The sequence below is a fragment of the Euprymna scolopes genome, chromosome 10 (assembly GCF_053919585.1).
Source record: "Euprymna scolopes isolate OS-2025 chromosome 10, ASM5391958v1, whole genome shotgun sequence".
NCBI lineage: Eukaryota > Metazoa > Mollusca > Cephalopoda > Sepiida > Sepiolidae > Euprymna > Euprymna scolopes.
Window position 1 is genome coordinate 92,239,852 of NC_136491.1, and position 27,504 is coordinate 92,267,355.

Below are 27,504 nucleotides of genomic sequence, written 5' to 3' on the forward strand. Positions count from 1 at the left end.
TAAAAAAAAAATGTTTTGGTAGGTAAGTATGAGAATCGAACCCGTACCCTTGAGTTGGAAATTAATGTGTGAAAAAAAAACCGGGAGACGTTACCAATTAGGCCACCGCGGCATACATACAACATACTCAGGTTTGAATTTATTTATTAAACTATAAAAACAGGCGTGCGCAATAAAAGTTAACTCTGCTGCTTCCATTTGACCTAATTAAGAAGGTCAAATAGAAGTCACGCAGTTGTTTACCCAACTTTGACTGTTTTTTGTTTCCCCCCCCCCCAACAGATGTTGGGGGGAGGGGAACTAGCTCCCAATTGTCCAGATTGAATAACAATTGTCTGATGTACAACATTGATCAAAGCTGATTGCTTCTGGACATTTCCCGGCGCAATGCCGAGAACGTTGTTCGTTGTTAACTTTGAATTAGTTTCGCTTTTTATAAGAAAAAACCTCATCAACATGCGAGAAGCCAAAATAGCAATAATTTTGTAAAAATCGACGTAAATAAATCTAGATGTGAAGCACTTTCCCAAATCGTACATATTATTATTTAGGACCCATATAAACAGTTGTAAGCGATAGTAATGAACCCGGGACCATGTGCGAGAAAAGCCTTTTGAAGACATACACGAAATGGTCACACACATTTTGCCTTTTATATATATAGATAATTTAATCCCAACCAAATAAGAAAGCTCAATGCGCAATAGAGAGTAGAGCTTAAAGAGCTAAGTTCAACTTAGTTTTAATTTTCTTTCTCTTCTATATATATATATATATATATAGCTCATTCCATAAGGGGTAGAACCCTATTCGACACAGATTTTTTCAAATTTGCTACACTTGAAAGGAATTGAATGGCACCTATAAAACTTTTCAAGGTCAAGGGCTTCTTGAGATATGACCTTGACCTTTTTACGGAAATGTCAAAAACTGTGAATGGTGATCAACTTCGAAAGACCATATCTCAGTTGTTTATTGACCTACAAAGTTAGTTCATATATCATTCTAAAGTACTTAGATTGATGTACAATTTTATTTAGGTATATATATATATATATATATATATATATATTTTAGAGGTCAAATAAAAAGTTGACCATGACCTTTTACCTGACTTATCTCAAAAACCGGTATTTTAATTTTTTTTTAATTTTGGCAAAAGATTTGTTTATCTTAGGACAGTATATATTACAAATTTCATGATGAGCCTTCCACTAGAACTATTGCTACAGCGTTTTAAAGAAGTGGGCAAAATTTAAAATGGCGGAATGTAGTACCGGCTCCTTCATATAAAAAAACATTTTACTCTTTCACAATGCTACAAAGTGCATACAAGATCTCATTTCGATTTGTGAAGGTTTCTTTGCAAGAAAGCAACAAATTAGCAAGAGCAGCGAATACATCGTTGAACGTTTCCATGGCACGTACAGTTGCTGTATACACCCACGCAATTTTTGCGATCGTAAAAGCTAGAAATTGTCTTGTTTTCGCTGACGTGGTTGAAAGTGTGTTTTCAACCAATCGCATTGCAAGGAAAGAGAATAAAAAAAATATTTTCCCTAACAGCCCTTACTGGAGCTGGTCTGACCACTATAAAAAGGTGGCAAACGCGCCAAAACCAGTCAGTCGAGCCCAGAGTCACAGTCAGTCAACCAGCATGAGGTAATCATCGGCTCCATCAGATTTCTTTTTCCCGACGTTTAACAATCACTTTCGTGCGCATCATTCATCAACTTCTCCACATGGAAGCACCAACAGCGAGAATTAACATTTACATTTCTTATTTCATCATGATTCCTATTAGCGCCCGACTTTTCTCTCCTAAAAAGTTACAAACATCAACTTTATGCCAAAAATCTTCATTCCTGAACATTCTAACATTCTTACAAACTTTGAACACTTTAGTTTGTTTTTGCTTTCGTTAAGTTTTTTTTTATTTTAAATAAACAATTGAGAAATCAGTCATTTAAAATTTAAATCTATATTGTTTGTCTGGTTATACCTAATATAACAACAATATGCTCAAGTTGTATGTCTTTGCAAAGCTATTTTAATGCTGATTAATGTTCACGTAAGGACCCGGGTCATGAAATCAATAAAAAAAATTTCCGGTGATGAAACTGAATTTTCTTTCTTTTTTTTTTTTTTTTAGGCAACATACAAGGTCAAGATCAACTTTTTTATTTGATCTCTAAAAAAAAATATACCCAAATAAAATTGTACATCTCTCCAAGTACTTTAGAATGATGTATGAACAAACTTTGTAAGTCAATAAACAATTGAGATATCGTCTTTCAAAGTTGGTCACTATTCACATTTTTTGACATTTTTCGTAAAATAGCAAGGTCATATCTCAGTAACCTCTTGACCTTGAGAAGTTTAACAGATGCCACCAAATTTCTTTCATGAAGATCTATAAGTGTAGCAAATTTGAAAAAAATCTGTCGGACATGATATCTGCCCCCCCCCCCCCCCAAAAAAAAAATTTGTTGATTTTATATGAAATATATTGAAATAAGTGTTATTGAAAAGCACAGAATTTTTCTGTTTCACTATTTTCTTTTTTTTTTTATCTTCTCCAATCTCCGAATAATTTTTTTGCATTTTTCTCAAAATTGTTTAGGTTGGATCCATAAATGTCTTTAGCGAGCACTTTGGATAGGAATACTTCCAGGCATATTGTGCTGTAAAAATTATGTTTTTAATTATTTATATATATATATATGCACACATATTTTTGTCACGGTCACATGGTGGCTTATTACGAATTAGGTGGGCAGACAATTTTTTTTATATATACATATATACATATTTAACATTTACTACCCTATGCATTTCAAAATATTTCAACTATACTCGTAATTAACACTCTACCATGATTCTTTGGAATTCAGAATGATGGCAGCCATGTTTTATCCAAATGCTGCAATATTCAAGATGTGGCAGACCCTGACAAAAGGACCAAACAGTAGATGCAGATATATTTAGAGTTGGCTAGAGTGAGCACTTTGTGAAGTGGCTGTGATTTTTTGTGACAGTTCACAACAGTTAGGGATAGTTTACAATAGTTAACACAAGTTACAAGTTGAGAACAATATCAAGTTTGGTGAACTGGACACAATAGAAGGCAGCTTGTGGCTTGGATCAAGTCAGGAGAGCTTTGGGAGATCAAAATCAAGATCAAGATGAGCTGACAGCAACTGATTAGCACAGCCTTGACAGAAAAACCAAGATATGAACGTTAGCACTTATAGGGTAGTTTTGCTTGAGTGTCATAAACACCCCCAGAGCCCAACTGACATCCACAGAATGTGTTTTCTATGTTTTCTTTTGAGTCATTTTTTTTATATACTTGTGAACCCATGTGCACCCCCTCCTCCCTACAGCCAGTTAATGTGAGAGATGACAACCTGGCCAGAATAGAAGACGGAAAGAAAAGAAGACGACGGAAACAACAATTAGGATCAGCAATGTTGTTGGTGGGGGCACTATGTGTTATCACATATGTAAAACCTGGAATCCTGTTTTTATTTTGAACTAGCAAGGAAACTCGATAAACAGGATTGCATGATGATTAACGAATGTTTCACAATCCTATATTTTTATTGTCATCGAAATCAATAAAATCATCCATTTTTCAATCAAATCAATCAATTACCTGTTCTAGTTGGGATCCATTGCAGTGCACCGGGATGAAGCTTCACTTGCCTATGCAGTGAATAGTCTACAGTACATTGTGAGAACCGACTGTTGATTTTATAAAAAATTTTTATATATAATGGCTTGAATTAAAGTTTAAAATGCAAAAGTCAAGTATCATACTTCTATTGTGCTCTAAAGAGAAACATTCATTTGGATGCACCCCTATCATATCAATGAACCTATTATTGATTTTATATATCTGGCCTTTCTGCTTGTGCAGTGATAATGGTTTGAATTTAAACTTAAAAAGTCAAGTATCATTCAGTTGTGCATTGAACAGAAATATTCATTTGAATGTGCTCCTTTCATATCAAAGAACTTACTGTTGATTTTATATGTTGGACCTTCTTGCTTGTGCAGTAATAAAACTTATCAAATGAACTTGTGATGTTATGCTTCTAGAAGTGTAAGCCATGTTTAGTTTCAGAACAGTTTCCGATGGTTCATTGTTCTAAACAAGTCTTGAGAGGTGACTGGTTTGCAGTAGACAGAACAGTTTCCGATGGTTCGTTGTTCCACACAAGTTCTGAGAGGTGACTGGTTTGCAGTAGACAGTTCCACAGAGCAAAAGATTCTTACCGTGTCGAAACGGAAAAAAAACATGCGAAATTGCTACAGAAAAGGTTTAATATTTATGGAGTAATTCTGGTTTCTGATTGGTTGGTAGCAGAACGTGAATTAATTCAATTCGTCAGTTCCTAGCAGCATCGTTTATAAATAGAATCGCCCGACTGTGTGGGATCATACCCCATTATGAATAAAAAATATTGCAACAAGGCTGTATAAGGTGTTAACTTTAGTCAAAATTGTCTGTTCCTTTTTCATCATATTTTTTTCTGATTATCGATAATTGATACTTATTGAAGACATTCTGATACAGAAACTAAGAACACTACTAGATACATAAAGTACATATGTGTAAAATTTCACAAAAATCAGTCCAACCGTTTTGGAGTTCATAGGGAATGAATACACAAAGTTCCTTTTATATAATAGTAAAGGTTCATGTCTTTCCTTTTTGTTTTCCATCAAGATAATTTTTTTCTCCTAATTTCTAGGTTGGAAAGAACTGATAAACTCTGTGCCTTCTATAAAACATTATGCACTGTTTGAAAAGCTGGGCATTTCAGAGACACAATACAAAATCAGCAATAAAACAAAGAAACTGGACACACTTTTAAAACACAATTTTGAGCAAAACAACTTTGAATTGTCAGACTTGGAAAAGGTTTTCAAGGAACTAAAGATACGTTTTCCCCCAGGTTTCAAGGAGCATCCAGATATTTCTTCAAAACTAGAAACAGGTAAATCATCGTCATTATCATTATAATTTAACTAATCTCTTGCCAGGTCTTTATTTATCCCTCTTTCTCTCAAACCTATTTTTATTACTTCCTCCTATGTTTTTCTTGCCCTTCTATGCCAACTGAACTGTTCTGTGTCTAATAACCCAGGAACTCTTATCCATTTTTTTTCGATGTAACCAAACCAACAGTGTTTCCTATATGATTTTATTCATCCCTCTTTCTCTCAAAACCATCCTTATCACTTCTTCCTATGTTTTTCTTTCCCTTCTCCTGCCAACTGAATCATTCTATGTCTAATAACCCAGGAACTCTTATCCATTCTTTCAATGTGACCAAACCAACAGTGTCTCCTTATACTCTCCAGATTCCATTTTCTTCTGTGGTCATCAGATATAAGTCTTATATACACATTCATTGTATCAGTGTTGTGTCATTTCTCTATAAATGTTACTATTGGTGACATAGATTATTTTAAAGGGAATATATTTGGGAAATTAGTCAAACACAGCTTAGTTTGCTTACTCATTTTTGACAGATTTGCATTAAGGGAAGTCGCTGAAAAAAAATATAAAGCCTGTGAAGTTACCCTAAATATTGATTGTTAGTAACATGATCAGTTATTTACTTATATACATTGAAGACATTGCCAAGATTGCTGCAAAGAAAGTAGGCTCTCTCTACCATGCTAGAAAATTATTCGCACTTGACAGTATCCAAAGCCACCATGTATGAAGTATTGTTGCCAGATTGGGGCTGGTGCATCTACCATTAGTCACTTCTTCTTCGACATGGTTCAAAAAAATATCTGTAAGCTAATAGATCCCACATTATCCACCCAGCTTCAACCTCGGTCCCATCATTGATATGTTGCATCCCTGTGTCTGTCTTAAAAGTGCTTGAATCCTATTCTCTGCATGACAGTTCAACTAATCTCACTTCTAGTTACGTCTTTATGATAGTTTCTTTTTTTTTTGTTTTTTTTTTTTGTTTTACATTCTTTTGTTTTATCTTTTTGAAAAAGAGATTATATTCTCAAATTATTATTCTACCATCTTGTTAATATCAAATACTAAGTTCATATTTACTGATTCGTATTTGTGATTGTTTTTGGAAAAATGAATAGACATTCGAGGATTTAAAAATAAAATTTACAAGACTTTGTTCATTTGTCTATTTTGGTTCATATCTCACATCCTTTCAACACTCGGTTTCCTGCATTGCTATAGCTTTCTCATCTATATATATATATATATATATATATATATATGATGATTGCAATGTCTTGTCAGACGAGTGCAACTCCCTCAGACACTTAAAAGTCCATGAGCCCAAAAATGACTTCCATTGCCACGGGACCATTTTAATAGACAAATGCCTGAGGGAGTATCTATACACAGATGATGTTACAGAGTCCTAGCTTTGTACGACAGCTAAGTCTCTCTCTCTCGGTTCAGAATGTTGAGATCCAGCAACAAGCAAGAGCAAGATAGCCAGCAACAAGTTAAACTGCAGACCAGCTTAATGCGGGTACTGGTCTCCCGCTTTATGGTTTTTTTAAATCAGAGATTTGCTTCTCCTAGAAAAGTTGCCTTCACCACAGCTTACGGGAGCCCTCTCCACCCCAACACACACATATATATACACATAAACACACACAATGCTAGTTGGCCGTTGACCCCGAAAATAATATACAGGCAGCAAAAAGAAAGTCCGTTCATATTTGACTTTTAATCTTTTAATTGAAATATTCTAGTGTTCACGTCAATTTAAAAAAATTATAGAGAAATAAAAGGCGAATCAAATGAGGTATATGTTGTTAAACAGTTACATTAAATTTAGCTTAAATTTGCAGTTTTTGAAAAAATTACAAATGCAGACTTTCTTTTTGCCAGCACTGTATATATATATATATATATATATATATATATATATATACATATATATATATATACGCACAAGATGCTTTCAGTACGTTTCTAGACTTCTTTTCAACAATTTGTCTGCTTTGATTCACTCTCCCAAATACGACATTCTTATGGTGATAATAGAACAACTTAGCTACTATTTATTTTCTACTTTAATTACCTCAGTTTTCACCGGAGCTAATTAATTATAATCTATGCTTATCGTGAATCACCGTAAGTATTTTGTTTTGACATTACGTCTCTTCATCTTCCACTTACACCTATTTTCATAAGCAAATAATCTGATTTTAATTCATTACTGATTCTAACGGCAATTTCATTGGCTACTTGGACATAAACCTTCATTCTGTATTTCCCATTTAACAAATACTACAAAGTACGTTCAGTTACATCCAACATAGCCATCACATTTTATTATTTCCGAATAACAGATCCTTTACTTATCCAGTTTTACTCAATTACGACCAACGTTTTACAACTTAAATTATTATTGATATTACACACATGAAACTCTAGTCCCCTTTGAAGTAATCTCCTCCAGTTGCAATGTACTTTTTGTACCATTTCAATAAATTCTGGAAAGTGTCATGGAAGTCCTCTTGTGTGAGCATGTCAATGACTCTTGTCACAGCCTGTTTCATCTGCTCAATTGTCTCATAACGATAGCCTCTAAGGTTTTCCTTGAGCTTAGGGAATAACCAAAAGTCACAGGGAGCAAGGTCTGGACTATAGGGAGGGTGAGGAACTGTCTTGATGCCCGCCCATCTTGGTCTGTGACAAAGATGGAGTTGTGGACGTGCATTGTCCTGGTGGAAATGCCACTGACCCGATTTGAAGAGTACTGACCTCTTTCAACAGAATCTCTTCCTGAACTCCCTTAAAACATCAACATAGTATTCCTTGTTGACTGTCTATCCAGTGGAAACCTAGTGCATGCCTATGCTGTCAAAAAAAGGGATCATAATTTTCTGGGTGGATTTGCTTTATCTGGCCTTATTGGGCATGGGAGAGCCAGCATACTTCCACTGGGAACTCTGTCTCTTGATCTCTGGGTCATAGCAATAGATCCAGCTTTCATCGCAGGTCACCAGAGCATCAAGAACTGTGGGATCTGAATTGATCAGCTCGACCATCTCACTGCTGTCATGAGAACCCTTCTTTCTGATCTTACCCTTGACTACCCTTGGGACAGACTTTGCGCAAATTTTCTTCGTCTTCAGTTCCTCGCAAATAATTTTGTGTATAGCTGCCACACTAACATCACCTCTCATCATCCCTCACAGACTCCCCGCCTTCCTTGAATCTCTTATGCCACTCAAAACTGATGCTTGATTCATGTAAGATGGTTCAAAAGCAGTCTCATGCATTCCATACATTTCTGTGGCATTTTTCCAAGTTTAAAACAATTTTATTGCATATTGTTCTTCTAAAGTGTACTCATGTCCGGATTGCATTTTTGAAATTCACCAGCTGTGACAATCAGGCTTTAGTAGGGTTCATTCCAGTTCCTGCTGTAGCTGTTCATTTGAACCTGAAATCATAAAAATTGGTCAGTTATTTCATAGTATGTATAGCATAACATACTGAATTTTCAATTTTTTTTTTTTTTTTTTTTTTTTTTTTTTTTACAACAATTTTAAATACCTCTACAAAAATGTCTGGAAACTTATTTAAGGCACCTCATACATACATATATATATATATATATATATATATATATATATATATATATATATATATATATTGGGTGTTTATTTTAGAGGTAGCAAACTTTAAATTGACAACTCTATTTTCTTTAACTGCAGTTATTTTGAGTCCTAAAATTAATCTTTTTGAATACACCACATATTTGTATAATATAAAATACTTTTCTGTGATTCATTTTAATTTGAATTTTGCCACCTTTAAAAAAAAACACCCTTTATATATGGGTATATGTATATACAAGTAATGTAATTAATCAATCAACATATATATATAGATATATATTATGTATGTTTATATATTATATATGTGTGTATATATACACATATATTTTATTTTTTTACAACAATTTGAAATACTTCTACAAAAATGTCTGCAAACTTATTTAAGATGCAGTAATTACTTCATTTAATCACATAAATTAATATACGAATGTATAAATTTATGTGTAAACTTTAAGTATTTACTTCAACAGTGCTCAATATGTAGGTAGAGCTAGGTAGTAAGTTATAAAATATATATGGTGATTAAGCTACACAGAATATCCCACGTTTTCATTCACACGGAATATTCCTCGTTTCATTCACGCGGAATATACTGTGTAGCTTAATCGCGATATATAGATAGATAGATATCAGGTGTTTATTGTAGAGGTAGCAAACTTTAAATTGACAACTCTATTTTCTTTAACTGCAGTTTATTTTGAGTTCAGCTTGGTTTGGCAATTCATCATGTGGTTTCAGCAGAATTTACTTGAAGAAATATTAAATGAATGAATAATTTCATGAAATTGTCCTGTGAACTGACCACCTCATTTGTACAATTTGACTCCATTAGATAGTTTTCTTGGGTGATATGTTAAGTCCTTTGTTCATGCTGGTAAACCAGAAACAATAGACCATTTGGAAGACAAAATTCAACATGTTATTACCAAAATACCACCTAATTTAATGCACTAAGTTCTGAAAATTGGACCTGTAGATTACACCATATATGGGGGTATATGCCCGAAATTGTATTTTAATTATAAATACCAAAATTAATCTTTTTGAATACACTACATATTTGTATAATATAAAATACTTTTCTGTGATTCATTTCAATTTAAATTTTGCCACCTTAAAAAAAAACACCCTTTATATATAAGTATATGTATATACAGATAATCAATTAATATATATATATATATATATATAGATAAGTCTGGGTAGGTTTATCCATTAAAGGCGTTGAGTGAAATTTGAAAATCAAATAAGAGACGTGTTAAATTTAACACTTTAAAGCCAAATAACAACGCAATTTTTTTAAAAAACTTTATAAAATAAATGGATGCTTATTTTTAAAGAGAGAGATATATTTCAGAGATATACACTCCTTTTTCAATCTGTATATATATGTATATATATATATATTTTTCTTATTCTTCGTCTCTTATTTGATTTTCAAATTTCACTCAATGCCTTTAATGGATAAACCTACCCAGACTTTCAAATCACGCGCGACCATGCGTAATTATCCGGCTACAGAAAAAAAAAACCCACAGCTAACATCAAGTGGACTTAACTTAAAATTCTTCCATTCAACATCATGATGAAGAATAAGAAAAAAATATATATATACATATATATATACAGATTGAAAAAGGAGTGTTTACTTCAGAAGATCTCTAGCTATGGAATAGCTGGAAATGTCTTCTCAGTTATTAAATCATTTCTTTCTGATAGGTTCATAAGAGTAGTAGTCGAGGGGCAAAAATCAGAAGCTCACAATATTAATGCTGGAGTCCCTCAGGGGTCCATCCTGGGCCCAACTCTATTTCTGATCTACATTAATGATCTTCCAAATCACATCCTTACATCCTTTGTAGACATTTATGCTGATGACACTACCATTTATGGTAGCACATCTAAGACAGTAAACGACCAAGTTCTCTCCGATTCTCTCTCCTCTGATCTTGAGCACTTGGTACAATGGGGAAAGGAGTGGTTGGTTACTTTTAATGCATCTAAAACCAAGCTTCTCTCTTTACATCATCAACATTCTGATCCACATCTGGCATCAATTGAAATGAATGGCTCTCATCTTCAGGAGGCCTTAAGTTTTGACAAGCTTCTGGACTTGACCGTTATTCCCGATCTTAAATGGAACACGTACATCAAATCTGTTGCCAAGGCCGCTGGAAAAATGGTGGGATCTTTCTATCGATTCAGTAGATATCTCACTGCTGATGCAATTCTCTATCTATATAAGAGCCAGGTACGTCCAAGGATGGAATACTGTTGCCACATCTGGGCAGGAGCTGCTAGAAAGGACTTGTCCTGCCTTGATAGAGTTCAAAATAGGCTTCGTAGCCTCATAGGAGATGTCCTTTTCTCTTCTCTGCAACCTCTATCTCACAGAGCAGATGTTGCGAGTTTATCTCTGATGTATCGCTATTTTCATGGAAAATGTTCGACTGAGCTTCAGTCTATGATCCCCCCTCGCCAAACTTTCACAAGAAATACTCGTCTAGCTGAAAACACTATCAATAATTCCCCCCACTCTTTATCTGTGCCTAAACCTAAACGTAGATTCCATGAACAAAGCTTCTTTCTTAGAACTGCACACCTGTCGAATTTTCTTCCGTTTTCCTGCTTTCCAGCTGACTACAATATGGTTGTCTTTAAGTCTAACGTAAACAAGTTCTTGATGAGCCGTTCATTATAAGTTAACAAATTTACCAAATTGATTACTATATTGTCCAATTTCTACTGTACACTCTTTAACCCTTATCCTCGAGTGGCCTCTTGACCTTGATAATGTGGTGATGCCTGTGTAAAAAAAAAATATATGTATGTGTATATATTATGTGTATGTATATATTATATGTGTGCATATATTATATGTGTATTTATGTGCATATATATACATATTTGTGTGTGTGTGTATATATATATATATATATATATATATATTTGTGTGTGTGTATATATGTGTATATATATATATATATATGGGGGAGTTAATAGAATAAGATTGATTCTTTAAGACGAGCCTTATCAGGATAATGCAAAGCTCAGCAAATTGCTTTGAAGCTTATATAGAATATCAATAAAAAATAAGAAAATGACAATATAAAAATATATACTAATGTATATAGATTTATTCGTTTATTCAATCGGGATGATACATCAATTAAGGGTATACAGTAAGTAAGAACTCTTTATACCATGGGATTTCGAAGTCTAATGCTTCTGATTAGAAGGGGAGAGAAGATCCTAGGTAACATAATAGGAATGTGATGTTGAGTAATAGCTACATTAGGAGCAAAATAATTGTGCAGTGAAAGGGAATGGTAAAACTAAAGTGATTTCTGTGAAAGAGAAAGAATATAGCTTTGATTATAAAATGAAGGTAGGTGTATATCATGTGTGCCACAGTGAGTTCAATATGTGTGCCTATGTGCATCTATACTCTTGAGAAAAATATGGGAGATATGATCGTAAGAGGATGTTTATTTAATCATGTATTTATGCGTTATAACTATGGATTTAATTGAAATAGGGAGCTTATGCTAGGTCCATATATATTAATAGGAGTATTGGAATTATAACTTAGTATTTAAATTAGGTATAAATCATTAGAAATAATTAATATAATAAAAGAACAAAGGTAAAAAAAATAAAGTATAAAACGATAAAATATACAAAATATAAATGAATAAGACAGAGGATTAACAATACAAGTGGAATATGGAATAAACAAGTATAAAATCGTAAAAATTCATATTGAATAAACGAAGAAATCGATATGCATTAGTATATATTTTTATATTGTCATTTACTTATTTTATTGATTCCCGTTTTCTCTCTATATATATATTTATATGTATGCATATATATATATATATATATATATATATATATATATATATATATTACTTGGATTTTACTTGTGCAAATGGAATTTCAATTAACTTTCTTGAAGTTATATATTTGGATTTTACCGTCATTGGATTATTTATCTTCCACCAGACTATCCATTCATGTGTAATCACCTTTTTCTTCACCATATTCCCTCTGCTTCACTTTTTTTGTTATACAAGTAAGATCTTTGACTTACTTGTTGTTTCATCAAATACTTTTGCATGCAAAATCCGATCCCGCATTTTGCTAATTCCTACCCTCTGATGAGAAGGAAAGTATTTTTTTCGAAACTCCGCGGATTAAGGACTATCCACTTATCTAGTGTTTCCTTTTCAGATTAAATATGCTTTTAACTCTTTTTCAAAGTGTTTTTTAACATGTTTTATTAACTGTTTGCTCGTATATATATATATATATATATATATATATATATATGTGTGTGTGTGTGTGAACAAATGATTAATAAAACATGTTAAAAGACATCTTGAAAAAGAGTTAAAAACATATTTAATTTTAAAAAAGGAAGCACAAGATAAGTGGATATATATATATATACATACATACAGGGTGACCAAAAAAAACAGAAGACATTCAATTGTTTTTCTGAGCATTTTACAGTCAACAGAGAAAAAAAAGGCCAAAGACCCTAGTGTTTTGATGTGATGTTTTGAATATAATAAACTAGTTATACCTTTTTATATTGTTAATAAACAGAAGCCTTACTGTGAGAACTTCCGTTTCAATCCAATTCAAACAGTGATTTAGGGTAGTGTGTGATGGTGATGGGATTTTAAAATCTTTTTAAATAGTAAAGCCAGAACAAGAAATATAATGTATGGATGTGACCGCTCTTTTTTGACAAAAGGTGGATTGAATTGGTAATTATCTCAGGATGTAGTCTTGTGATTCCAAATTTCTCACAATAAAAGTGGCAAATAGGTTGGTCTGTGGTGGCTGATTTAAGTAGTCCTTGTTCGAGTTACGTATCCACAAAGGTTAAAGTAATGTTTTATTTACTTCTATGAATAAACCTTGGGTATATATTACTTTTTTTATTGATACTCATATATATATATATGTGTATGTGTATGTGTGTTGTTATAAGTTCAGACATCTCCAATATCTTGTGAAATTTTAATCATAAATATTAGGCATCAATATTCTCCAAATTTCAGTTTCCAGACATAATATGGGTATAACTTCACGTTTGAAAATTCAATTAATTCAAATTTGCATTAAATTTGATTTTTATTCATTTCACCATTTCGGCAAAATTCCAAAATTTCGATTTCTTCATAAAACCACTTAAGCCTTTTTAAGTTTTTTCAGAAATCAAAACCATGTAATGGATTTTGATGTAAAATTACAATAAGAATTACTTATATAGGGTTTACTATCATTATATCTTGATTTTAATGTTTATAAGGAAGTGTAAAAATAGTGCAAAACTCTTCTATTCAATGAATTAATTTTACCCATTCTGGGGTGGGCATTCTTCTAGTTCATTTATATATTTTATTTTAGTTTGTTTCACAATCTTTAAACTTGAAAATCATTAACTTTTAAATATTGATCTTTGCAGAAAGAAATTTACAACATTATAAAATGACAGCTAAGCCACGTGGTAAGTACTTATTTTTCTTATCTTTTTTATTTAAAAAAACATACTTTTTAGCATGTTTCTTATAAAAAATAAAGAAAGAATTCTCTGCCTCAACGAAAAGAAAACAATCCAACATGTGTTTTTTTTTGTCATTTATGATTTTGAGGTACTTCAACTATCATGGATCTCAAGTTTCTTATAAAAAGTACAGTAAGGAATTAATATATATATATATATATATATATAAGAGTTTATTTGTGGTACAAAATTAAAAAATAATAGAGAAAAGAATTCTTTTAGACCCTAGACATCTTTCGCCATCCTTATCAGGGGCAAACAATGGCATTTTCGAACTTTTTAAAAAAAGAAAATATGAGGCTGAAATTAAAATTAATAATGAACATGGGAAGGATTAATTTACAATTATAATAAAATATATGTACAGGAAAAAGTTGGGGGAAAGGATAAAATAAAATGAATTACCGAGTGTATGTGTGTGTGTACATAATGAGTATGAAAATAAAAAAAATTATCACGAATAGAAAATGATAATCCGCATATAAATATACGGGGAGAGAAAAGAAAAAAAAAAAAGAGGAAAAAGTGGGGAAACATGTAAAATATCTCTACAATTCGCCAAAAAAGTCCAGGGTGTTCACAAACCATTTCTGCCTACAGAGAGAGGGTTTAAGGCATGCAATAGTGACTGATTCGAGAGTTTTCAAATGACTACTTGATCGGCCTCGAAATAAGATTGAAAAAAAGTCGTCCTTATAAGCCTGCCCACATTTTGGGTTATTTAATAGATGATTTCCAACCGCGGAATCAAAATTATTGTAGGTGGGGTTGAGGATAATTTTGTTTTTATTTTTATTTTTATTTCGAAAACCTGAAGGAACATGCTGTCCAATTCTAGTTTCAAAATGAACGCTGGTTCGCCCGACAAAGACAGCATCACACTGACATTGGAATTTGTATATAATATTGCCAAGTTTAATGCAAGGCAAACCGTCCTTTTTGAAAGGAGAAAATGCAGGTTTCGTATGAAAAACAACTCTAGGTACAACAGACGGAAAACAGTTGCTGATAGTTTGTTTAAGTTGATTTATGAGCAGGACACATTTTTCACCAACCCACAGCAACTTAAGATAAACAGGACATTTTGAAGGGCCACAGGTTACGGCTTTATTAAATTGATTGATTTTGAATTTGATACATTTATCAATCAAGAATTCTGGGTAGCCATTATCGACCAGAGTTTCCTTAATTTTAACAATTTCAGTATCTAGTCGACAGGGGGAACAAATAACCAAGGCCTTATGTACCAACGTATAAATTAATGTCAACTTAGTGGTTTTAGAGATAAAAGAACACCATTTAGTATAAAGACCGGTAAAGGTAGGTTTTCTATACATAGAAGTGAGAAAACCTCCTCTGGACTTTTCAATCACCATGTCAAGAAACAGGAGAGTTGTCCTTTTCTATCTCCATAGTAAAAGATAAAGCGTGATGTAAGGCGTTAAGACGTGTAAAGAAATCTAAAGCCAGGTCCTGAGAAGTTTCCTGTGTTTCTGATTCTTTCTCCAAAATCATTAGAGATACTATTCCCAATCAAAACAATGCTTTCTTTTGCTCATTTGATATCTCTAGTTTATTTACTAACATGCCTATCGATGAGACTATTACTATTTGCTGCAATGTGTTCTATCATAGTGAACTTATTCCTCCTTCTTTACCGGAAAAGTATTTTATTGAACTCCTTTCTCTCTGCACTAAATCCGTCGAGTTTAGTTTCAATAACGTGATGTACTAACAAATTGATGGGGTCTCCATGGGCAGCCCTTTAGGTCCACTTCTTGCCAACATTTTCATTGGGTTTTATGAATTAAAACTTTTCAATTCACCCCATAGCACCCCTGCTTTATATTTTCGTTTTGTGGATGATACGTTTGCGGCTTTTCCTTCTCTCCTCGTATATTTATATGCGGATTATCATTTCCCATTCGTGATAGTTCAATTTTTTTTTCATACTCATTATATATACATATATATATATTTATATACATATATATATATATATACACAGACACACCCAGTAATTCATTTTATTTTATCCTTTCCCCCAACTTTTTCCTGTACATATATTTTATTATAATTGTAAATTAATCCTTCCCATGTTCATTATTAATTTTAATTTCAACCCCATATTTTATTTTTTTAAAAAGTTCGAAAATGCCATCGTTTGCCCCTGATGAGGATGCCGAAAGACGTCTAGTGTCTAAAAGAATTCTTTTCTCTGTTATATATACTAGCATGGGTGCATGGCGTTGCCCAGGTGTTTGGAGGTGTGTGTTGAGCAAAAAAAAAAAAAGTGGTAGTAGGAAGGTAGGCTCGAACCCGTACCGCAAAAGAGGAAAAAAACTTTGCTATTACGACTATCGCCAAACCGGAAGTGACGTAGGTTTAAATTAAGGCTAGACAATCGAAAAGAGGAGATGCCTTTTGACAATATCAGCGAAAAAAGCAACCCCTCCTTGTAGGAAAGTGCCCAGTTGAGGGTGAAGAAATTAATGTTTTTAGCCAATTTTTCTAACTTAATAACTTGATTTGAGCCCAAAACAATAAATGTTAAAGAGTAATAATAGGGGTCAAAGATAAAAAAAATTTGATGTCCACGGTCTCTATCAAATTACTCAAACAATTTCTGGTCTAAACATTTTTACATGAAGGGTATTCAGAGATAAGGCAAGCTTTTTAATTGGTTTGGGTCAAAAATTTGAGCTACCAATATATAAATGTATGTATGTATGTTTGCATGTCTGCCTAAAACTTTCGACAGAGGCGACGGATTTTCACAAGATCAGTATCGTTTTGAAGCTTGACCCTTCAGATGACAAATACCGAAAAATTGGCTAAAACATTAATTTCTTCACCCTCAACTGGGCACTTTTCTACTGGGAGGCGTCGCTTTTTTCAACGATATTTTCGAAAGTCATCCTCTCTTTTCGATTTTCTAGCCTTAATTTAAACCTACGTCACTTCCGGTTTGGCGGTGGTCATAACAGCAAAGACGTCAGGTTTTTTTCTTGTTCTTTTCCTCCTTTGCGGTACGGGTTCGAGCCTGCCTTCCTACTACCACTTTTTTTTTTTTTTTGCTCAACACACACCTCCAAACACTCTGGCAATGCTGGGCACCTATGCTAGTATATATATATATATATATATATATATATATATATATATATATATATATATATATATATATATATGATAAAATGAAGTAAATTTTTCCCCTCTCAATTCAGTCACTATAAGATTATAAACACAGGTGTTGCATATAATCCAAATATGATCACACTTTCCACTAATAACAGATGCATGTTTCTGAAAATTTACATTCACTTTAATTTGATTTCAGAATTTCCTACAATTTTTCTGTCAAACCTGACTATCATAAAGTAGTAAGACTTAGAGGAAACGGGCGTAACTTTTATTCACTCAAAAAGACTATTTTACACTCTTCCATCAATGACTTGGAATTCTTCTTCATTGACTATGTATGTATACATGGAAAACAGGTGTTAAAATATTTATTTTAGTTGAGCGAACATGTGTCTTTTAGTTAATGAATTTATGGTGCTTCAAGTATAATTGATCTCAAGCTTGCTATGAAAATAAAGAAAAAATTCTCTTCTTTATCATGTCCATGGATGTGTTTTGTTTTTAAGTTTTCAGATTAATCTTTAACTTTGATAAAATATGAACATGCTAAGGAATAAAATTCTTTCTCTATCTATTATTATATAAAAGGAACCCTGTGTGTTTGTGTGTGTGTTTATTCCCTATGGACTCCAAATTGGCTATGCCGATTTTTATGAAATTTCACACAAATGTACTTTATGTATCTTTCAGTGTTTTTAGATACGTTTTCTCTTGGAATGTCTTTCATAAGTATTGATAATCAATAATTGAAGAAATTTGATGAGTTTATACCATATACAGCCTAACATCAAAAATGCCCGTCTAGCTGAATCCACTGTGAAAAATTTTCCCTGCTCTTTATCTGTGCCTAAATCTAAAGGTAGATTCCATGAACAAAGCTTCTTTCTTAGAACTGCACACCTGTGGAACTCTGTTCCGTCTGCCTGCTTCCCACCTGACTACAACCTGGATGTCTTCAAGTTCAACGTTAACAAATTCCTAATGAACCGCCCCTTTAAGTAAACACTTCATTAAATCTCCACACTAACGTACTGTACTTGCAATAACCCTTATCACGGCCCGGAAGCCACTCAGGGATAAGTGGTGACCACCGTGTAAAAAAAAAAAAAAAAAATTTGAGAAGTTTTATTACTGCACAAGCAGAAAGATCCGCCATATAAAATCAACAGTAGGTTCTTTGATATTACAGGGGTGTGTTCGAAATGTATGTTTCTGTTTAGAGCATAACTGATGCATGATACTTGACTTTTGCATTTTAAACTTTGATTCAAGCCATTATGTATAAAACAATTTTATAAAATCAACAGTTGGTTCTCTAAAATGCAACGTATTGTAAAATAAGTCACTGCAGGAGGCATGTGAAGCTTCTTCCGGTGCATGACGATGAGTCTCCAACTAGAACAGTCAATCAATCTATTTGATTGAAAAATGGATGATTTAATTAATTTCGATGGCAATGAAAATATGGGAGTGTAAAACATTTGTTGATCATCATTCAATTCCGGATAATGTCAGGTTTCCCTGCTTATATAAAATAAAGTTGACAAAAGTTTAATTTGATATCAAATAAAGTTATATCTTTTGGAAACGTGAGTACATAGAGAGCACGTTAGAAAATATTTTTCCAAAATTTAGTTTGAATATTTAAAATTTTATCGAATATGTTTAGTTTATCCTCCACCCTATAATAAAGAACAATGTGTATCTGTGTACCTATATATATATATATATATATTTCGCCCATAACCTCTGACCTTGATGGAGCGGAGACTAAAACTTGCTAATATGATTTCAAATAATCTGAAATAACAACAAGAGGAGACTTGATTCCAAACTATTTAGATTATTCTCAATGCTTGTCTATAAATTTGGTGAAATAAAAATGTTAAATCATTTCTATATTTTAATTAATATATTTAACATGTTTATTTCACCAAATCTATAGACAAGCATTGAGAATAATCTAAAAAGCTTGGAATCAAGTCTCCCCTTGCTGTTATTTCAAATCATTCGCAAGTTTTAGTCTCCCTTCCATCAAGGCCAGAGGTTTAGGGGAAAAATATCAGATATTTTGTAATTTAAATGCAAAACTTGGATAATAAATAGCAATGATTGACACATTTAATGCGTGACATAAAGGGCAAAGTTTACATTTACTATTACATAAACTAAGCTAAAGGCTGTTCAAAAAATCTTAATTGGTAAAAATCTAATGATTGGTTGCTTATTTCTTAAAGGTTAAAAAAGTGCAAAAAATAGGGGGTGGATGATCCCCTTAGTGTAGCAACACCAGACACCTTAACATTCAGCACTGGACAAGGCGCACACTTCTACTTAATTTGATGCTCATAGTCTTTAAATCAGTAATAAGTACATTTCACCTATGTCCATCAAAATAAAACTTATATAACTGGATTCACAATAAAATTTACTTTAAAATGGTATTTTAATATTTTTGTTGTGATTTGTATATTCGAAGAAATTGCTATTTAAATTGGACTATTAATGACAAAACATGCCAGCATAGCATGCCCGCTGGTGGTAGATCACTTCTTTGCAAATAAGTAGTCGGGATGTGTTCACAAAAATGTTCGAAGTGGAAGTTGTACCCGTCAACGATGTTTCTAGTTGTTTTAGCTAATCAGGGAAAAGAATTGTTTTTGCTAAGGAATTTGAATAAAACATGTACATCTTTCCAGCCAAAAGTTAGAATGTCTCAAAGTTGATGCTTTGTAGTATAAAGATAAGTAAAGATAAAAACTGTGTTCAAACGCTATTTAATACTGAATATATTAATTTTTTTTGTCCTAAAATTTGAAAAGAATTGGATAAAAACTTTAATTGCATGCATCAATAGAAATAATGACAAACGCATATAAACATGAGATTTTTCGTGTGTCGTGATGCGCACAAAAAATCTGTAAACAAAATGTTCATCAACTAACTTACGAACATAAAGTATTCACTTTTTATTTTTGTTATTATTTAGAAAACATGTTTTTAATTATGGAAAGGAAAAGAATATTTTTAAAAAAATTAATTCTTTAAAAAAGAATGACTGATATGAACACTTTTTTACTTACATAAAACCACTTTTAAATGTGTTAAAACATATAAACCACTCATCCAGTTGAGTAAAAGAATAACTTACCTTGCCTATGATAGCATTTATTGGGTTTGTTTTACAATTCGATGAAGTATGAAAAAGTGGTCAAAAAACAAATGTATAACAAATGAATGTTACCAAAGGCAAGTTACTCTTCTACCGACCTCGATAAATTTTTGATGTTGTAAATGTTTATTCTGCTTAAAAAACAAATAGTGTCGAGCGTTACACAAGAACAAAAAAAAATGGCTGCAATGTCTCTTGAAGTCTCGACAATGACTTAAAAATAAAAAATTATACAAAATAGTGGAAGAAACTCGCCCGATAATTGTCATGGTAACTTGAAGCCATTAAAATGAGAATTAATTATCCTAATTAGTTTAATGTACTTGAAAACATAATTGTAATCTGTACAAAGTTTCCTTTCATTTAATATGTTACAAGGTATATTTTGTTAATAATTTCTTTGAATAGTGTCATGGTGGCCATCTTGGATTTCCTAGTCGCCATCTTGGATTTTTCATGATGTGATAATGACAAATGATAATGTCCATCAGAATATTATTTCCTATGATGATAAAGTCTTACCATTTTTCTTAGCTGTTTTCTTAAAGCCGTTAAAATGAAATCAAAATATGCTAATTAGTATGCAAGTTACCAAGTGAGATGGTTGTAAATAAAGCCAACTGAACCTTCATGGTATTATGATAATATGTTCAAAATTTCATCATAATACCTTAAAAAAATCTGAAGATACAGCTTTTTAAAGATGTGTTAATGTGTAAATTATGCAAATTTCCTACCATTTTCAGTCACAAGCTTATATGCATTTGAATAGGACTGCTTTAAGGCAAAAGGTCCAGGGAACCACACATTTTTGGATGCTTTGAATGGTCATAGCAACCAGTTCTAATGAACTTAAATGAACATTTAAAAAACTAAAGATAATATTTCTTTGATTTTTATACTCTTTTCAATAATGCTTAATTTGAGTTTATTCGATCTAAAGAAAAAAATGGTATAGTATTGCTACTTAATGAGCGACCTTAAGGGCCAATGTCACGTAATGCACTACACAAATCAGGTCATTACCTTTACAACGAGCCTTCATTTGTTAAATTCTGACCAACAGTTGTAGAACTTATAAAATTGCCAAAAATGGTGATATATATACTGAATTGAATATTGAAATGCTCATATCTTTGGTTCTATCAGACGAAACTACATTAAAAATTTGAAGGCTTTTTAAAGATTATAATACTATTCTATGGTTAATATTTTATGGCAATTGGTAAAAAAAAAACCTACATTTTCAAACCAATAAAATATGCCCAAATTTGCCTACATTTGTATATATAGTGTCTTAGTAGGCCAGCTTCAGTTTTGCTGTTTTGGGATGAATTTTGCTTAGGTTTTTTTTTTTTTTTACTTGGTTGTCTCCTCTGTGACCTTGTCAGGCCACTAACACAAGTAATATATACATATATATCATTGTGAGTGAAACACTCACATTTGCAGATGATTTTTCAAAGTGGCGACTAGAAATAATGGAACACTTATCTTTTGGCGATTGTATTTATTTCACTGACAATCTTCTGAAGCTCACTACTGAGTGAAAAAATATCTTTTCAACTTTTTTAGTTAACTTATTTAAACAATAAAAGTTTAATAGAACAATATACTCTTTTTTTTTCTTTTTAAGGTTGTTTAAAAAATATCTGAAGAAATTAGAATGTTTATGCCTTCAAATATCAACATAAAATTTATTGTATATTTAGAATTACACTTATAAAAAAAAAGCACAGAAAAATCTTTATGATGTACATACTCATCACAGAATGAAGATGTCATATTCTAAAAATCATGTGGATTTGGCTAGTAACTTTTCTATTTAGCTAGTAAACAAAAATATTTGTATGTGTATATATATATGTGTGTGTGTGTTTATATATATATGTGTGTGTGTGTGTGTATATATATATATATATATGTGTGTGTGTGCCTATATATATACACACATGATGAATAAATGACAAAAGTCTATATTCCAAATTTCATGATGTTGACCATCTTACAATTTATTCCTTTAATTCAGTTGATATTTACAATTCTTGACAGTATCTGTTTCATAGCACAAAATCAATCACTTATTTATTATATCAATCAATGAATCTCTTTTACTCTTAACTCATCAGAAGAAATAACAACAATCAATCCACCAAATGAAATAAAATGCATTTGGACATGATTATAAAATCTGAAAATTGGAAGAGAAGTTGCAAATCCTTTATATTTTTCTTTCATTACGCCATTTTAAATTCTAGAAATAAAGTCAACTAAACCCGCATATATGTATCGACAATTTCTATTAATTTAGGTATATCCTGTCAGAAATGTCCTCTTTATTAATTAGTAAATTTATTATTTATAATTAATTCATTTTCGGTCCTTGCGAAAAGTTTCAGATCATCCATGTACATCAGGTGGTTTATTTTTTTCTTGCGTGTAAGAGAACTTGTATCCAGCTTGGCACTTTCTCAAGGGCATCATGGCTGTGATGAACAGTAGTGGTGATAGTGAATCTCTTTGGAAGATGTCTCTTTGTATGTTAATTTCTGTTATGTCTTGTCTGTCAGCTGTCAGTTCGAGTCTCCATGTTTTCATTGCACTTTCTATTTTTTTTTTTTTTTTAATTACATTTTCAATGCAGATCTTGACATGAAAGGCGGGTGATGAAGTTTTGATTATGAAGAAAGCACTGAACAAGGATTTTTGCTACACCTTATATAAGAATTTTAAAACCAAATTATTCTGCAGCAAAACCCAAGAGAACCGTCTTACAAAAAAACTAAGAAACTTCTCAACATGGCCAAGCACTTCGAGTTGAGATGGGTATGCCCTGGTTCTTTTAAAGATCACTTGTGCAACATTTAAAACAACAAATCGTGAAGAAATTTTATTATCCACTTTGTCCCGTGGAAGTTAATTCTTCTTTTCAACTTCTATTATCTTTTCTCGATAATAGTATTAGTTTTCAAGTGTCTTAGAAAACTAGGTTCTTCTTTTCAACGAATTTAATGTCTCGTCAAGACAGAGTTGTACAACGCCTTAGTAAATTCCAGGCGTCCCTTTTTATCCGAGACCGACAGTTCGACCGTTCTAGTCTCTTCGAAGCCTTGTTCACAACTGACTATTTTAACTCAAAATATCACACACGTGCCTCAATTTAGCGCGAAAACGTCGCATCCAATCAACGGGCATAAGGGAGTCAGGTGACATAAAAAAAAGGGGGAAGCCAGGGAAGGGGGTAGGAAAGGGGTTAAGAAGAAAGGAAGGAAGAACCGAAACAGGAGAAAGAAAAGGGAAAGAAAGATAGTGAAAGATAATTTTCACAATCGATAACTTCAGATAATGATAGTCTTTAGATGTGTTTCCAGTGCAGGTCACATCATCATAGTCCTAACCTCATACTTCGAAAAGAAAGTTGGGCTCAAATTCAGATGGCTTTATTGAGAGTGTGGCTGTGGGAAGGCCATATGTGTAACAACAGACTTCTGCTTCATGTCACACCACCGAGAAAACTAGAAGTAGTTGTCCAAAAACTTCAATAACTTCATCAGTTTCAATATCTGCTCCTCCTCAATACACATAATTGCAACTCGATGGACATGTGGGAGCACAATTGAGAAAAACACCAACCGTACCATCTGCAGTACCAAGTACAAACTGATTATCAGGATCAAATTGGTGTGCAGTCATCTCTTGAAGGACATTCGGCAAATAATAACGAAATCAATTAAGTGTTTGTTCATTTTTTTTTGTTTACTATTGAGTCATCACTTTTAAGGGCCAACAGCCACTCTACGATAACGGTTAATAAGACAAAATGATTGTCAGACGAAAGCTGAGAAGCAAGCAACAGTATGAACTAAGTTTCATTACTTATAGGGCAGTTTATGGCTAGTATTTGTTGATATTGAATTTGGAGATGTCTACGTTGTAATCTTTGGGGAAGGAGTCCTACAATAAGGTGTTCCACAGATAGGAAGCTCTTGCAAAAAAACTCTGTCCATGCAAATTCTGTCTGATGCAAGGTAGATGGACGAAGAAAGGGAAACTTTTTCCGTTTTGTTAGGTAGACGAGTTCTTGCTATGAATGTTTTACAATGGGAAACAGGATGTTGGATCTCAGTCAAATAATGAATAACATCATGGGAGGATCGAAAAGAATGAATATAAAGAACGAAATTTTATTTCTTATGAATGTAGTTTCTACCAAATATTTGTTGAGATTGGATATGCAAACGATCATGTTAAAGCCTGCAGGAAAGTAGTTGTGTTGTAATGTGTTCCCATAGAGAGAAAGATTTTGAAAAGAAACTCTGTTCATGGAAATTTCCTTTGATATTAGAGATAGGGAGGAAGAAAATCAAATTATTTGCATCTGTGGTAGAAAGTGGGTTCTTGCTGTAAATGTCTTACATTAGCAAACTAATGATTGAAGTTTAGTTGAGCTCCTTCCAGAATAATGACATCAGAGAGGGATTAGCAACGTGTCTGCTGTGGAAAAGGGGCTGTAGGGAAGAGAATAGATCATCCCCCACCCCCCACCCGTTAGATTGCAAAATCAAGGAACGAAAGAGTATTTTGAGTGGCATATCACTAGATGTGACAGCAGTGCTATATATCTAACTATTATATTGGTATAGGATTGTATCTTTTTTTTTACAAATTTTTTTGTATAGGATTGTATCTTTTTTTTTTTACAAATTTTTTTAATCAAATATCAAGGTCTGGAGGCTACTCAAGGATAAGTGTTAATGTGTGTATTGTAGTCATTGGGACAGTAGTGTAGTAATCATTTGTGGTGGAAATTTGGTGTAATCAGATTATATACAAGGACAATTAAGAACTTGTCTACATTATACTTGAAGACGACGGTATTGTATTTGTAGTCAGCTGAAAAGCAGACAAATGGAACAGAGTTCCACAGACAGGCAGCTCTAACATTCCTTGTTGATGGAATCTATGTTTAGGTTTAGGCACTGATAGAGAGTGGGGGAATTTATTGAGAGTGATTTTGGCTAAAGGAGTTTTTTGTGAAAGATTGGCAAGGGTGACCATAAATTGGAACTCAGTCGGATACTTGCCATGAAAATAATGATAGAGCAGAGACAGGCTCGCAATGTCTATTTTGTGGGAAAGAGGTTGCAGAGAAGATAAAAAGGCATCACCAACTAGATTATAAAGTCGGTTTTGAACTCTGTCAAGGCAGGATAGGAAGCTCTGAACAGCTCTAGATGTGGCTCTAGTACTTCATCCTAGGATATACTTGACTCTTATACAGGTAAAGAATTGCATTGGCAATGATATATCTACTGGAGCGGTAGAATGATCCAACTATTTTGCTGGCGACTTTGGCAATGGTCTGGAGTCAAGTACTTTCTGAATAATAAAATGAATAATACTTTCAGAATAATAAAATGTCCGTAAGAAACTCTTAGAAATTAATATTTGTTGATGCATCATGTTTTTATCAAAATTAATGATACACATATTGCAATTATATACAAGACATAAAATATCTTTGTTTTTTCTCTATTTCTATAAATCTACTATCAAACCATGTATGAAGCACTGCTGTCATATTTGGGCTGATGAATTTCTGTCCCATTTTAGGGTTCTGTACAGTGCAGAAACCTATCTGTAATCTGATTGGACCCCCCCCCATTCTTCTCTGCAATCTCTCTTTCACAGATGTGATGTTGCTAACCTCAATCTTTTCTATAAATACTATCGTAACAGGATCCCAGGCAGTGCCAGGTATCCTATACAGCTAGATGAAGATGGGAGAGGATGAGGTGGGGGGGGGGGCATGCTGACACTTGGTCAAAGAAAAACAGATGTTTATGAGATTTCTGTCCACCAGAGAAGAAATAGTATCTTTTTCAATGAAAAGAAAATATAAAATCTGATAATAGGATTCGTGGAACAAGAGATTGTTTTTTAAGTTGGATTGGTAAAAAAATGAATTTTAACTACTAATTGAATGAGACAGGTACAATGACTTGGGTTCAAAAGGTCTGCTTTGGTGTCTGGGAGATGTTGTCATTTGGGTCCACCTGTTGTATTTAACTACCAGACCACCAAGCCAAGTGATAAGTTAGTTGGACAGATAAATAAATAAATTGAACCTAGGGAGAGATATGGTCATTAAAGAGGAAGAAGAGGGTCACAAGAAAATAGAAAATGAAAAGAATAAAATAAGGCGATAGAGAAAGGAGTTTACGAGAGAAGAAAAAGAATAAGATAATGGGAAAGAGAAAGAATAACTCCAAAAAGGTAGAGGGAGGACTTTCTGATTTGATAAAAACGATTGGCTTTTTAGAGTTAGTCCTTTTTACTGGCTGGCATCGAGGCATCCACATCGCTCTCACCCCGCCTGGGGGGTGCGAAACCCTCATAAGAGCTGTTGAAAGGCTCTTGTTCTTAGCTGTGAAATTAATTAGAGGAACTTAAGTTATACAACCTGAATCATGAAGCTCGGATCAATGAACTCAACTTTAAACAAGTGTAGAACGATTTATGAATAATTATTTTGTTGGTTTTTATGAAAATGAACCAGAGTTTTTCTTTCTTTCTCGATTGCCGGCCTGAATGAAGATGCAGTTTATTTCAGGTATGCCCTGATACTAGATGATGAAGGAGACAGACTGGATCAAGCACAAAGCCAGAGTGACGGCCAAAATCGACAATGTTGCCACACGGACTTAGGGTCATGCACATTTCGCATGCCCTGAGCAGCAGAGATATTTTCCAGTGACCAGTGAGAGTCTGATCACCCTTGAGGGGCCCACCACTAGACAAGTAAGAATAGCCCTGCTGGGTTGCATCTATGGTTCTGTGAACTGGGAGCGACGAACACGGCCAGAAGTACATCACAAGTATGCTCCAGTGAACCAGGATAGCGACGGATGCGGCCCGGCCCTCGGACAACAGAGGGAGTTAGGGTTATACTATTATAGCATGT

At 33.1% G+C, this 27,504-nt stretch overlaps 1 protein-coding gene across 3 annotated transcripts in view; it reads left to right on the forward strand.

Moving 5' to 3' along the window:
- LOC145286129 (caspase-3-like) overlaps positions 1–27,504 on the forward strand; it is a 95,391-nt gene that overhangs the window by 44,917 nt on the left and 22,970 nt on the right. For 2 of the 3 annotated variants that reach the window (XM_080134836.1, XM_080134837.1), the window contains exons 6-7: positions 4,761–5,006; positions 14,126–14,167. In XM_080134836.1, the coding sequence (XP_079990962.1) occupies positions 4,761–5,006; positions 14,126–14,167 (288 nt within the window). The remainder of the gene's footprint in view (positions 1–4,760; positions 5,007–14,125; positions 14,168–27,504) is intronic. The other variant, XM_080134838.1, reaches the window with a different exon arrangement.